The sequence below is a fragment of the Phyllobates terribilis genome, unplaced genomic scaffold (assembly GCF_046119375.1).
Source record: "Phyllobates terribilis strain yellow unplaced genomic scaffold, ASM4611937v1 Scaffold_3__8_contigs__length_932513732, whole genome shotgun sequence".
NCBI lineage: Eukaryota > Metazoa > Chordata > Amphibia > Anura > Dendrobatidae > Phyllobates > Phyllobates terribilis.
Window position 1 is genome coordinate 186,617,520 of NW_027362763.1, and position 12,841 is coordinate 186,630,360.

The window sequence follows — 12,841 nt, forward strand, 5'->3', positions numbered from 1 at the left end:
CTGTGGGAGATGTGAATGCAGTGCCAGCACTCTGCTTCTATCTCCACTGCTGCCATAGCTCCTAACCGAAAAAGACATCATCAGAGGGCAGAGATAGAAGCAGTGTGTGATAACAGCACCACCCCACAGCTTCTACTACTGCCCTCAAATGAATCATCATCATGGAGTGGCACTGGTGTCGCTCATCGCTTCTATCAGTGCCCCTGCTGATGATTACTTTGAGGGTGGTGCTAGAAGCAGTGAGTGACATCAGTGCTGTCCTGTAATGACTATTCGTTTGAGAATGGTGCTAGAAGCTGTGGGGCAGCGAGGGCGTCACTCACTTCTTTCACAGAAGTTATGGCGGTGGACATAAAAGCAGAGAGCTGGCGCTGCACTCATTTCTACCCCAGCATCCATTACACAGGATCCAGGATGTCTTTAGAGGGGATGTGGTGATGCAAGAAACTAGTAAGTAACTGCAGCATTGCTCCCTAATGATATCTTATTTCAGGAGGATTGATAGACACTATAGATAAATGAGTGCAGCCCCAGCCTCCTGTGACATCCTGTTTAAGACTCCTCTTAAATGAAACATCACAGGAAGTACAGTAAAAAAACGCATTTAGGGATTAGCTAGAGAGGGAAAGGTATAGGGTATTTTGTAATAAACCAAATTACAAAAGTTTTTATAGTGTAATGATAGATATTTTGAAAACACATTTTCGGTGCCGGACCACCCATTTAAATTTTACCAATTGCTCAGTATCCCAGAAAACAAACTTTTGCCTCCTATGGGCTTAAAACTGCAGTGGTGGTATCTGCTCTTATTCTATGTCAGCTAGCAGTTAAATTATCTAATGAGACCTGATTGTATGGCAGTGTTCCTTAACCAATATTGAAAAAATAATCCTGAAAACTATGGGTCTATAAGTTTAACCTCAGAGGGAAAAATATTGGAGTGTGTTCCAAGATGCTATCCTGAAGTTTCATGATAATAATAGCATCAACATAGGTCTTTGTGACTAGACCAGGGTAAGGTCGTGAATGTTGTAAATCTAGATTTTTCAAAGGTGTTCAATACCATGCCACATAAAAGGTTGGTACATAAAACGAAAACAAAGGAACTATGGGAAAATATGTGTAATAATTTGGGTAAGAACTGGATCAGTGATATAAAATCAGAGGGTGGATAGTAATAGAATGCAATCTAATGGGGTTACAGTTAACATTGGGGTACCAAAGGAGTCAGTATTGGGCCCTCTACTTCCTATTATATTTATGATTGATGACCTTGCTGGGCGCACGCAGAATATAATTTCAATATTTTCAGATGATACTGATCTCTTCAAGTGAATCAATACAGAGAAAGATAATTTAATGCCACCTAGGAATTTACTTAAGCTGCAGGCTTGGGCATAAACAAGGCCATTTAAGTTTAATGTAACAAAAAGTAAGGTACTAAACAGTAAAACACTGGTTAAAGCTGTGAATGAAAAAGCTATGGGTGTATAGGCGGATAACATATTCACCCTTAGTGACGATTGCCAGGCATCGGCTGTCAAAGCAAATAAATAAGAGGATACATTAAAAGAGGCATAGATGCATACAAGTTACTAGTCAGTTCACAATTACAAAACTGGGTACAGTTTTGGGCTCCAGTGTATAAGGACGAAGCTATACTATGGCAAGTGCAGAGAAGAGTGACCAAAGATATTAAGGGAATTGGTGCACTGCGGTAACAAGACAGGTTATCAAACTTAGCGTTATTCAGTTTTGAAAAAAAAGAAAGCGTAGGGGCGATCTTATTACAACGTACCAGTGTACAGAAATCTTTATAATAATCTTTTTACACCTAGGCCTGCAAGAATGACAAGGGTGCATTCCATATGTCTAGAGGAAAGAAGGTTTAATCATCACAAATGTCGATTATTTTCCGTAAGAGCAGTGAGATTATGAAACTCTCTGCCACGTGATGTTGTAATGGTTGATTCACTAAAAAAGTACAAAGAGGGCCTGGATGCCATTTTTGTACAATATAATTTTACAAGTTATAAGCACTAGATATCAGAATTGGGACGTTGATCCAGGGAACTGATCTGATTGCCATATGTGGAGTTGGGAAGTAAATTTTCCTCTAATATAGGACAATTAGCATCTGCTTCATGGGGTTTTTGCCTTCTTCTCGATCAACATGTTATACTGTAGGCTTAACTTAATGGAATTGTGTCTTCTTTCAACATTACAGCTAGAAACCAGTAGCTATCTGTCCCTTTTTAGTTTACACCTGGCTCTTTGGTCAGGAATTTGATGTTGACTTTTCAACACTACGGTGTCTCATGGGATGAATTCAGATTCCCTTTTGATGTCAGCGCCCCATGTTATGCCATTGTCAGATGCATAAACATGAATAAATGGATAATGGAAGAATATTTACCTTTCTCCATAGATTGTTCTTCTGGTCCTTCCCATTCCAATTGTTTTTCTGCACGTAGTATGCCAAAGGGAACAACCCAGCCTGCTGTCCTTCCAACGCCAGTGTGGCAAGATCTCTTACCCTTAAGCTCATTAAACATAAATTTACTGGATTTTTTCACAAGAGCCACTGCGTAATAGCAAGTATCCACATCTGTAAAAGTAAGGTTTGCAGGATTGCAATCATCATGTGTTCATATACTGTATATAAAGGCATTACACATTTCTAACTTATTAAGACTTTTACATTTCCAAATTCTCCATTTTCGGTGGGAATGGCACTATCTCCTATGTATGGTGGCCTTTCAACTTCTCGCCTTTTCCGTGACAGCAACGGTTGGGAGAAAAAGAATAACCTTTAGGATTTCAATATGCTCAATCCTTTTGGTCTAATGGAAGATCCAACACCATAGGTGTCTGGCAGCATGAAAGTCCCCACTCATGATTCAGCACACATATGCACTTGGCCGAGCTCAGTGTACATTTGGACGAGAGGTTCGAGAGAAATACTTGTAGGCCAAACGAGCATTCAGCCAATAGATATCTAAGAAGTTTTCCCACTTTCAGTGTATGCCATAGCATTATTACCACAGGTACCGATTATAGTGTCTCATCATTGAACATCTGGCCAATTCAATTACCGTACCTTTCTCAGTGCCATAATTTTCTGACAAGATCGGGATCAGGTTATATGGATGTAGATAAGCCCTGTAAATATCTCCACTATCCAAAGTGATTGCATCTGCCAATCCATCCTAAAAAGGAAATAAAAAATCAGTAGGATTTGTTCACACAAAAAAAAGTGGTACTGAAAATTCAACATGAAAATATACCCTTAACACCTGAATGGCCTGTCAATCGTGTTTTTATGGTAGTGCAGCGTCAGGTGCGTGGTCATTTTTAATATCACTGTATATAAAAAAAATCAGAAATCTTGCAATTTTCACACTGCCCATGAGGTCTAATACTGGACTCTTGCCCAATTTTCTTTTCATCAGACATATGTTTTTTTCAATAGACTGGCTCTGACTTTTATAGAAGTATTTTTGAGTATACTCTAATATGAACAAAGGTTACTGTTAGGGGAGAGGAGGAAGTGTGCTTTGATATCACCCACTGTGAATAATGGATCCTCTGTTATCTATTGTATATAGAGGTGTTAATAAAAGTGATCCTGAAAAGTGAATATGCTGAAAAGTCTTCTTGTGTAAGGCTAGTATTAGAATTAGTGGGCAAAGTGAAAATAATAAGATATCTGTTTTATTTTTGTTTCTTGTTTTCCATACACATGTTTTCTATACACGGTGATATGGAAAGTTAAAAAAAAAACGTGAAAAAATATGCATTTCACATAAACATCTGATTTGAACGTGAACCCTTTCACCTCCAGGCGATTTTCCGTTTTTTTTTTTCATTTTCCTTTTTTTTACTCTCTTCCTTCCAAGAGAGATTTTACTCGCAGAAAAAATACGGACATGACCAATTCTTGTGCGTTTCTGCATGCGTATTTGCCTATACAATGCATTGGAAAAACGCATGGCAAATGCACATGCAAATACGCGTCAAATACGCGTCAAAAACACATGTAAAAACCGCATGCGTTTTTCTGCCAAGGAGATGCAGAAATGCTCAGGAAAATTTCTGCTTCATTTCTGCATCGTGGGCACTAAGCCTAAGCCTAAAATTGACCTGGCAATGTGATTTTCCAGGTCAATAAGAGTACGCAGATACCAAACATGTTTTTTTTATTTTTTTTTTTATTTAAGTGGTGAAAATTTTTTACGAAATCTGAAAGAAATTGTTTTTTAGCTTTTGTTGCCATTTTCCGAGACCCGTAACATTTTCATTTTTTGGTATTATGGGGCTGTGTGAGAACATAATTTTTGTGCCATGAGCTGATGTTTTTACTGATACCATTTTTGGGTAGATATGATGTTTTGATTGCCTCTCATTACATTTTATTGTAATGTTGCAGTGGCCAAAAAAATTGAATTCTAGCGTTTTAAATTTTTTTTTTTTGTTACACTGGTAACCGATCAGATTAATTTATTTTATATTTTTAGAGATCAGACTTTTCTAAACATAGCGATATTAAATATGTGTATTTTTATTTTTTTTATTGTTTTATTTTCAATGGGGCGAAAGGGGGGTGATTTGAATTTGTTTTTTTTTTCAAGTTTTTAAAAACTTTGTTTTACTTTTCACTGTAATTAATAATCCCCTTAGGGGACTTGATACTGTGTTTATCCGATCACTTGTGCTATATATATATATATCAGCACTCCAGCTTTTGTCCTACATCGTTTTTTTACATTTTTTGATGACACTTCATTTCAGAATCCAACTGGGATACTTAAACGAAGCAACATCAGGGAGCAAAGGCTAAGGTCACTGCCATAACCACTGCCCCCTACCTAAAAGAAGCATTATCAGTGACCTTCGTTTCAGGAGCTGGGCTAGTCCTTGTGTGCTGTGCACTGTGTAATGTTAGCAATGCCAGAGCACTTTCTCACCGGCTTAGATCACTAGAAACAAGCTGGCAACAAAGCGCATTGTAAGAATACCTGGCATACAGAGACCAGCTCTGCCCAGAGCCAGCAAACGCACGGTCACTGTGCATTAAAAAGAATATTGTACAGTGGCTAGATCCTACAGAGCATACGTCAGAATTGACAACTAATGCATGCTCAGTACAGCAGAGACTAGCCCAGTCCTTGAAATGAATGAACATCATTGATGACTTATTTCAAGGTGGGGACAGAGGTGGCAGCAGTGACCTCAACCTCTGCCCCCTGATGGCGTCTTCTTTGAGTAACCCAGAAAGCACTGGAATGCTCAAATGAACAAACGAAGCTTCATCAAGCATGAAGTTGGTAAAAAAAAAAAAAATAGAGCAGATAGATAGAGAAATGAGGGACCTATAGGGAATTTTTAATTAAAATGTATTAGAAAAGAGATTAGAAATTGATAAAGATTTAGAATTAAATCAGTGTTAGTTTCGGACCACTACTTCAATGATCCCTAAAAAAATTAAATTGCACGTACAAAGATAATAGCAAAAGTCACAATCTTAGCAATTATGTAATCTTACAGCAATGGCCTTGAAACATTCATCAGTGTGGGCCTTATGGACACAAGACAGAGAGATCTCGTCGGTAGCACAGGTTTTGCTTAACTCTTTGCATTTTTTTAATTCCTGGTCAGACTTCACACACCAGCGGATGTTATTGGTAGGCGCAGCAAGGCACATGGCTATGGAGAAAAATAGTGGAAAAAGTTGGTTAAGATGTTATGCTTTTCAGCAACAAGAATCTAATTGTTATAGGAGAATTTAGCAAAGTACATCTTATTGTAATTGTCAAGAACTAGAAAAACATGGCTGCTTATTTTTTTTATTTTACAGAAACAGTGCCACTCCTGACCATGGGTTGTGTCTGATATTGTATCTGAGCTCCATAAAAGTGAATTGAGCCTAACTGCAATATCACATACAACCCATGGTCCGAGGAGGAGCGGTTTCTAAAAAAATAAAGGAGCCATGTTTTACTAATTCAGGACAATTCCTTTCATTGTTTAGTAGGTAACCAAATAATTTGCACTGTGGTAGCCAACATCACAGTATGTATACAGTTAGGAAGAATACATGTCTCATAATGGCCCTGTCAACATACCATAATTACATTAAATCTTGTACTGGGCAGTGAGGATTATAAGGCACAGACAGTTGTAACTCAGAAATGTCGTAAAAATGGAAAAGTTCTGGTGTATAATATTTTTATTACATTACCTGGTAGTTTTTTTTCTCATTTGTTCTTATGGATGTTTTTGTAAACAAAGACATTTCTCACCCATCCGCAGAAGTGCTTGTGACTCCTGAGGGTCAGTGCTAGCGACTCCCCTTGGAGGGTCACAATCCAGAAAAAAAGTGTTGTAGGGGACTTAGCCACTATAACAACCATACTAGCACTGTATCTGTTACTGGTGCAATGCCTGACGCTGCTTGTTAAACTTATATACCCGGAAGTGGCGCCAGACAAGGAGGAGAACGAGAGCGCATGAAAGTGTACATGCACAACTGCACTAACGCTGGCTGCACTCAGACAGTCTGGGAAGCAAGCACTGCCAATCAAAAGTGAGGGAAGGACAACAATATGCAAATGAGGAGGCATAACAGTACCCCAAAGTCTTGACCATGACAAGGGTGCACCGAAGTCCCCTCATTTGCATATGAATTGAAAGATATTTTCTGAAGCACTGTACCAGTGAATGTGTAATGCAGGTGCCGGAATGCAACGCACAGAGACACAAGACGAGAACTGTGAGGGGTTGATATAACCACTTTATATGTATAACAACTACTCTACAAAGGGGAATAGTAGCAAGGGTGATAAACAGCAACTTGGAAGAGCAAAGAGAAATATTTCAGTGAATAACAGTACAGTTCTTTGCAACAGTGTGATGCACCCAGTCGTGGGAGACACCACGTGAGTTCTCTTTCTCTTTATATGGCCATAGTGGGAGTCACCAGTTCTTCCCACTAGGCCCCAAGTCTCTTTGAGATAAAGTCTATCAGATTCCGTTTAGCCTCCCAAGCAGCAAAAGGGTCCCATCTATCCTGAGATCCTAATACCTACTGTCCCCTGTACCATAGGTGAGAGTTGTAAGAGACGGCTCTGTTCACTTGTGCTGTTCCTCCGCTGCTGTCGGCGCGTCTTTCCTGTCGCAGTCCTCTCTCAGCTATTCTCGGCTTGACAGTCTACGGTAGTCTCTCACGCTTGAGGTAAGGAGGTCCAGACCTCGGCTCTTGACAGTCGGCGTCGGATCCCAGGAACATACTCAGTGTGGGGTGCAGGTCCTGACTCTGACCAACATGCGCAGGGCTCAGGGCACTTCTGTGAGGAGTGCAAAGCCTCTCAGGCGATGTCCAACTCTGGTGCAGTGCAGCCCTCCGGCTAAGGCCTGTCATGCTGGGCTCTGTTGTCTCTCTGGAACACGTCTGCTCCACTCTGCAGCCTGGCGACAAAATCTCTGGCTACTGCATCTTCTCTGGTGCGCATCCACACCCTGCGCTTTCTTGGCGCAAAAAAGCCCCTGCAATCTGGCACACACGGCCTTTATACCCAGGAAACTCTTTGGGTCACATGATCAGGTCCATCACACAAAGTTTCTCCCCCTGCAAACATGCTAGTAACATTTGATTCCTGCTAGCACAATTCTTTGTTTACTTTTATTTTCAGTTTGTTCCAGCAGAGGGTGGTGTTAGCTTACAGTTACTTAGTCTCTCTTGTCCATCTCTCTACAAATGCACACTGCTAGTATTGTTGTTATAGGGGCTATGCTCTCCCTACAACACTGTATTGTAATGCTAGGTGAGGGAAGAAACAAGTGTACAATGATGGGAAGAGGGGGAGTGGAGACCCCTAGGCAGATCTAATATCACCCTGATTACCCTATCGTCCCTATATAGGTTACACACCTATTTCCGAGTAGGAAACCTAATCCCTGAATGTCCCTAGAGCTAGGCCCTAAGTAGGGAGGGGACAGGGTGAACAATAGTCAGGCCCCACTGTAACTATAGACAACAAGGTAAGCAAATAAAGGGGATACTCTTAGCTTGAGAAGACACCAGAGAGATAATGCCAACTGTCCTCCAAGGTAAGTCCAAGAAGAAAATAGCCAACTACTAGTACTCCACGCATGGACAGAGGAACATAGAACTATCACCGGCAACTCTCTGGAGGCACTGAGAGTATTTAACTACCCAGCAAGGATGTGTCAATCAGCAGCAGAAGGTGGAGGTCGCTGCTGGGTCCTAAAGGGAGAAGCATATCACTACACTACAGAGATGAGAGGATCAAGAAGGCGTCTGCAATCCCAAGCACAGTGACCTTCTACAGCCGGATCCAGAGGAACTGTCTGTCACACTTGATACACCCGTGACATGTATAGCCCATTTAAAATGCATTTTGGGAGAGATGTACTTTTTTTATGATAGTCTGTCAGCAGATAAGACTGCATAGTTGCTGATGGAAATAAATTACAGAGGACAAAAGTGTATAAATATATTTTTGGGTATTTTTTTGCTGCAACGTGAATACACAAATTATGTTTTCTTCTGCTGTGTGAACCTCCAAAGAGGGTTCCTAGCACTGGCTGTCAGGCACCTTCATAATGCTATCAACCTGCAGATTAACACTATATCACGAACCAGCAGGGGGGGCGCATCATTCCATGCTCCCATCAGCGAACCAGTGACATGATTGTGGGACACTGATGGGTTGTCAAGACAGCCGGAGGTCTGCCTTTTCATTACCATCCTCCTGTGAAAGCCATTGTTTAGTTGGCGTTCCTAGGAGATTGTGATTTTTGCAGTGCTGAAACAATGCTATATATTGCAGGATTACAGACAATCGCAGCTTCAAGTCCCCTAAGGGCGCTGTTGAATACAGTGAAAGTAAAAAATGTTTTTAAAAATATTAAAAAAAGCACAAAGGTTAAAGTCACCCCCCTTTTGCACCATTAAAAATAATTTAAAAAAAATACACATATTTGGTAACGCTGCGTTCGTACAAGTCTGATTTATCGAATTATAAAATGAAATAAGCTGTAAACGGCGTAATGTGAAAAGACATGTAAACGCCTGAATTACAGGGTTTTTTTTGGCCGCCAAGAGCCGATCAAAGCATTAAGAGCCGATCAAAGCATTCCCCAAAATGGTATAAATAAAAATTTTAGTTCAGGGTGCCAAAAATAAGCCCTCACACATCCCCAGATCCTGACAAATGAAAATGTTACGGGTGTCGGAAAATGGTGACAGAAGAAAGGTTTTTTTTTTTTTACAAATTTCTGAAAAGTTTTTTACCACTTAAATAAAAAGAAAAACTATTTGGTATTAGTGTACTGGTCCAGACCAGGAGAATCATATTGCCAGGTCAGTTTTACCGTATAGTGAACACGGTCAATAAAAATAAAAAAAATATTCTGAAATTATACTTTTTTTTGCAATTTCAATGCACTTAGATTTTTTTCTGCTTTCCAGTGCATCACATGATAAAATAAATGATGTCATTCAAAAGTACAACTTGTCCCACAAAAAACAAACCCCCATATGGCAAAGTGGACAGAAAAATAAAAAAGTTTTGGCTCTTGGAAGAGGGGGAAGAAAAAAACTAAAAAGTGTGAAAGGTTAACAATAGAATAGCCTTAGTAATGTCAAGGTGACCGCAATATTGGCTATGGGATGGAAACTAGTGAGAACCAACAGCCTGTTCCTCACACACTGATCTTCCTTGTCGCACAAAATATAATAGTTGTCAATTTAACCTTTACGTTTTTCTAGACAGCTTATCAAAAAATCATGGAAAGACAATATTTTTTATGGACACATTGTAAAACCACAATAAATGATAATGATTATAAGTGATCTATGTCTACAGCCCATAATTCTGATATGAAGACATCAGCTGCATTCACTGTTAAGCTATGTTCACACATCATGGTTTTTTTTTGCATCACAAATCTGCATCAAAACCTGATCTCTCAAGGGAGGTTTGCTGCAGATTTTTCTTGCAGTTTTGGTGCTTTTTTTATGTGTTTTTGGTGCGTTTTTTTTTCCACTGTCCTTCTGTCTCTTTTTAGGCATGTACATAAAGTACGGTGATAAAAAAGAACCCCATTCTATTTTGGCATCAAAAACGCTGAAAAAATGCTGAAACAAATTTTGATGTGTTTTTTGGTGTGTTTTTTTTCACCACTCGTTATTTCCTATGGATGGAAAAACGCTGAAAAAAACGCTGAAAGAAGTGACGTGCTCTATTTTCCAAAAATACATGCAAGGCACAAAATCCTGAACAAAGAAAAACCATAATGTATGAACGAAGAATTCTGGAATCTCATAGACTTTGCTGGTACTGCAAAATGCAGCAGAAAATTTGCATAAAAAAAGGCTGAAAAACCCTTGATGTGTGAACATAGCCTAAACTGTAAAATGACTATAATTACAATCAAAATAATTCTTCAGCTTCAAAAAAATCACGGACGTCTGAAATGGTTTTTTTACGGGCAGGGCAAAAAAGTGCCGTATTTTTACAGACTCTCCTGGGGTTTCTGGACAGTTGCTCACTCTTTATGGCTTTCTCTTCTTATCTCAATGGCCAAGGTTACACTAGTCCCTCTTGAGTGGCTGAGCCCTACCATGTGATGTGCTAGCTATAAGGCATTATGGGAGAATCCTCGCCAGTACGCTTGAGGTTATATGCGCCTTCCTTGCATGATGCAATCTTTTGCAATGTGTAAAATGGTGGCAGGTCATTTTAGGCAATTCGCATGAAACAAAAATTACAAATTGTTCCAGCTTGCAGAGTTCAGCACATTTTTAACGATTTCACACAAATTTGATTCGCATCTAATTGATTTGCTCATCTGTAGTAGATTGAACGATTAAAGAAAAATTCAAGGAAGTTGCACAGTGAAAGAACTCCATGCCTTCTAACGTATAAAATGCAAAAAATGATAGCACCCCAAAAATTGTGGTGAAGAAAAGAAGGTGATTTATTGAGAGATGTTTCAGCTTGACATTTTTCAGTTTTAAGGGAACCTGACACCATGAAATGCCATCCAATCTGTGGCACCATGTTATCGAGCAGGAAGAGTTGCACAGAGTGGATCTATAGTTTTATGAGGTTACTTTAAATGCTTAAATTGCAGGTTATTCTGAATCTTTTCTCATAAAACTATAGATCAATCTGCTCAGCTCCTGCTGCTCTATAACATGAGGTCTGCAGATTGGAAGAAATTTTAAGGTGACAAGTTCCCTTTAAGAAAGGCTTAGATTGCAAAAGCCCCCAAAAAATCACTCTGATAGAAAGAACCCATTTTTTTTCACTGCAGCTATTGGGATTCTACCTGTTATTGTATTAAATAGACAGATAGATAGATAGATAGATAGATAGATAGATAGATAGATAGATAGATATGAATAGATAGATAATAGATAGACATAATAAATAGATAGACATAATAGATAGATAGATAGACATAATAGATAGATATATATATAGATAGATAGATAGATAGATAGATAGATATGAATAGATAGATAGATATGAATAGATAGATAGATAGATAGATAATAGATAGATAGATAGATAATAGATAGACATAATAAATAGCTAGACATAATAGATAGATAGATAGACATAATAGATAGATTATAGATAGATAGACATAATAGATAGATAGATAGATAGATAGATAGATAGATAGATAGATAGATAGGCTAAAATTCTACTAATACAGCTACTAATTGTTAGAACATGGATATAATAATTCTCATTATCAATACCTCAGTTTCAATAAGTTAATTATTATTTATGTTCACAATTATATAAAATTGATGCTTTCTGCACACAAGCTGCTATGTCAACCAGAGAGTCAAATTGCAAAAAGTCTTGTTCTGCGCAGAATTCATTTCTATCTATACATCTAATCTATATGAATTGGAGGAATTGTGATTGATTCTGATCTTCTTTATGTCTCAGTTCTCCTACTTTCCATGTACAATATAGTATTATCTGCAGGAATTATCTGTCACTTACCCAGCGTGCCAAGGCACAGAGTGAGTAGGAAAGTGGACGCCATTGTCTCCTCAGTGTCTCCTTCACAAACTGCCAGAGCTCAGTTTGTGGAGAGATGTCAGGATTATCTTTGCCCTTTTATACAAGCGCAGGGGAGCTGACTGGACAGATTTGGCCTCGGCAATGTTTACCTGATGTGTTTCTCAATAGTTGAAACCTCCTCCTAATTTTCATCCTACTAATCTCCGTAGACAGAACTTTTGGCATAAGTCCACCCTAATGTGAATGGCTTTCTGGGTTAGTCTACTTTACTAAAGAGATTATGTACGGGAAAATGGAGGGAAATTCCCAATCTTCATCTTGTATTTGGCATGGATACAAAATTGTGAAAAGGAGAAAAGTTCATTTATGCAGCCACACTATGGGGAAGATTTATCAAGCTAAATGCATCAGAATTCATGCAAAATTTGCACCATAAAAATGAATTTTTTTCCATTTGTCCGGCAAGGGTGCGTGGCCTCACTGAAAAATGGGGTGGCTTAATGAGGAAAGGATGTGGCTTAATGAGTGATGCAATGCACCAAAAAATGTGTCAAACCCTCAAAATGTCACAAAAAAGGTATAAAAACTCAACATTGCGCCAAAATTTTGCAACTCTTGTTGTTTCTACGCCAATCCTGGACAGCTCACCCACCTTTTAGAAAAGTAAGCAGAGCAGAGGTGATCAAAGGTGCCTGAATAATTCAAGATAATTTACGCCACTAAAATGGCATAAAACTTGCTAGGAAATCATCCAACATCTGGAGGTGGCA

At 38.9% G+C, this 12,841-nt stretch overlaps 1 protein-coding gene across 1 annotated transcript in view; it reads right to left on the reverse strand.

Moving 5' to 3' along the window:
* LOC141258987 (serotransferrin-A-like) overlaps positions 1-12,207 on the reverse strand; it is a 58,426-nt gene extending 46,219 nt beyond the window's left edge. Inside the window, exons 1-4 of the mRNA XM_073674336.1 lie at positions 12,051-12,207; positions 5,546-5,706; positions 3,101-3,209; positions 2,417-2,608 (exon numbers count right to left, since the gene is read on the reverse strand). Coding sequence (XP_073530437.1) covers positions 2,417-2,608; positions 3,101-3,209; positions 5,546-5,706; positions 12,051-12,093 — 505 coding nt within the window. The 5' untranslated portion in view covers positions 12,094-12,207. The remainder of the gene's footprint in view (positions 1-2,416; positions 2,609-3,100; positions 3,210-5,545; positions 5,707-12,050) is intronic.
* Between the last annotated feature and the right edge of the window lie 634 nt (positions 12,208-12,841).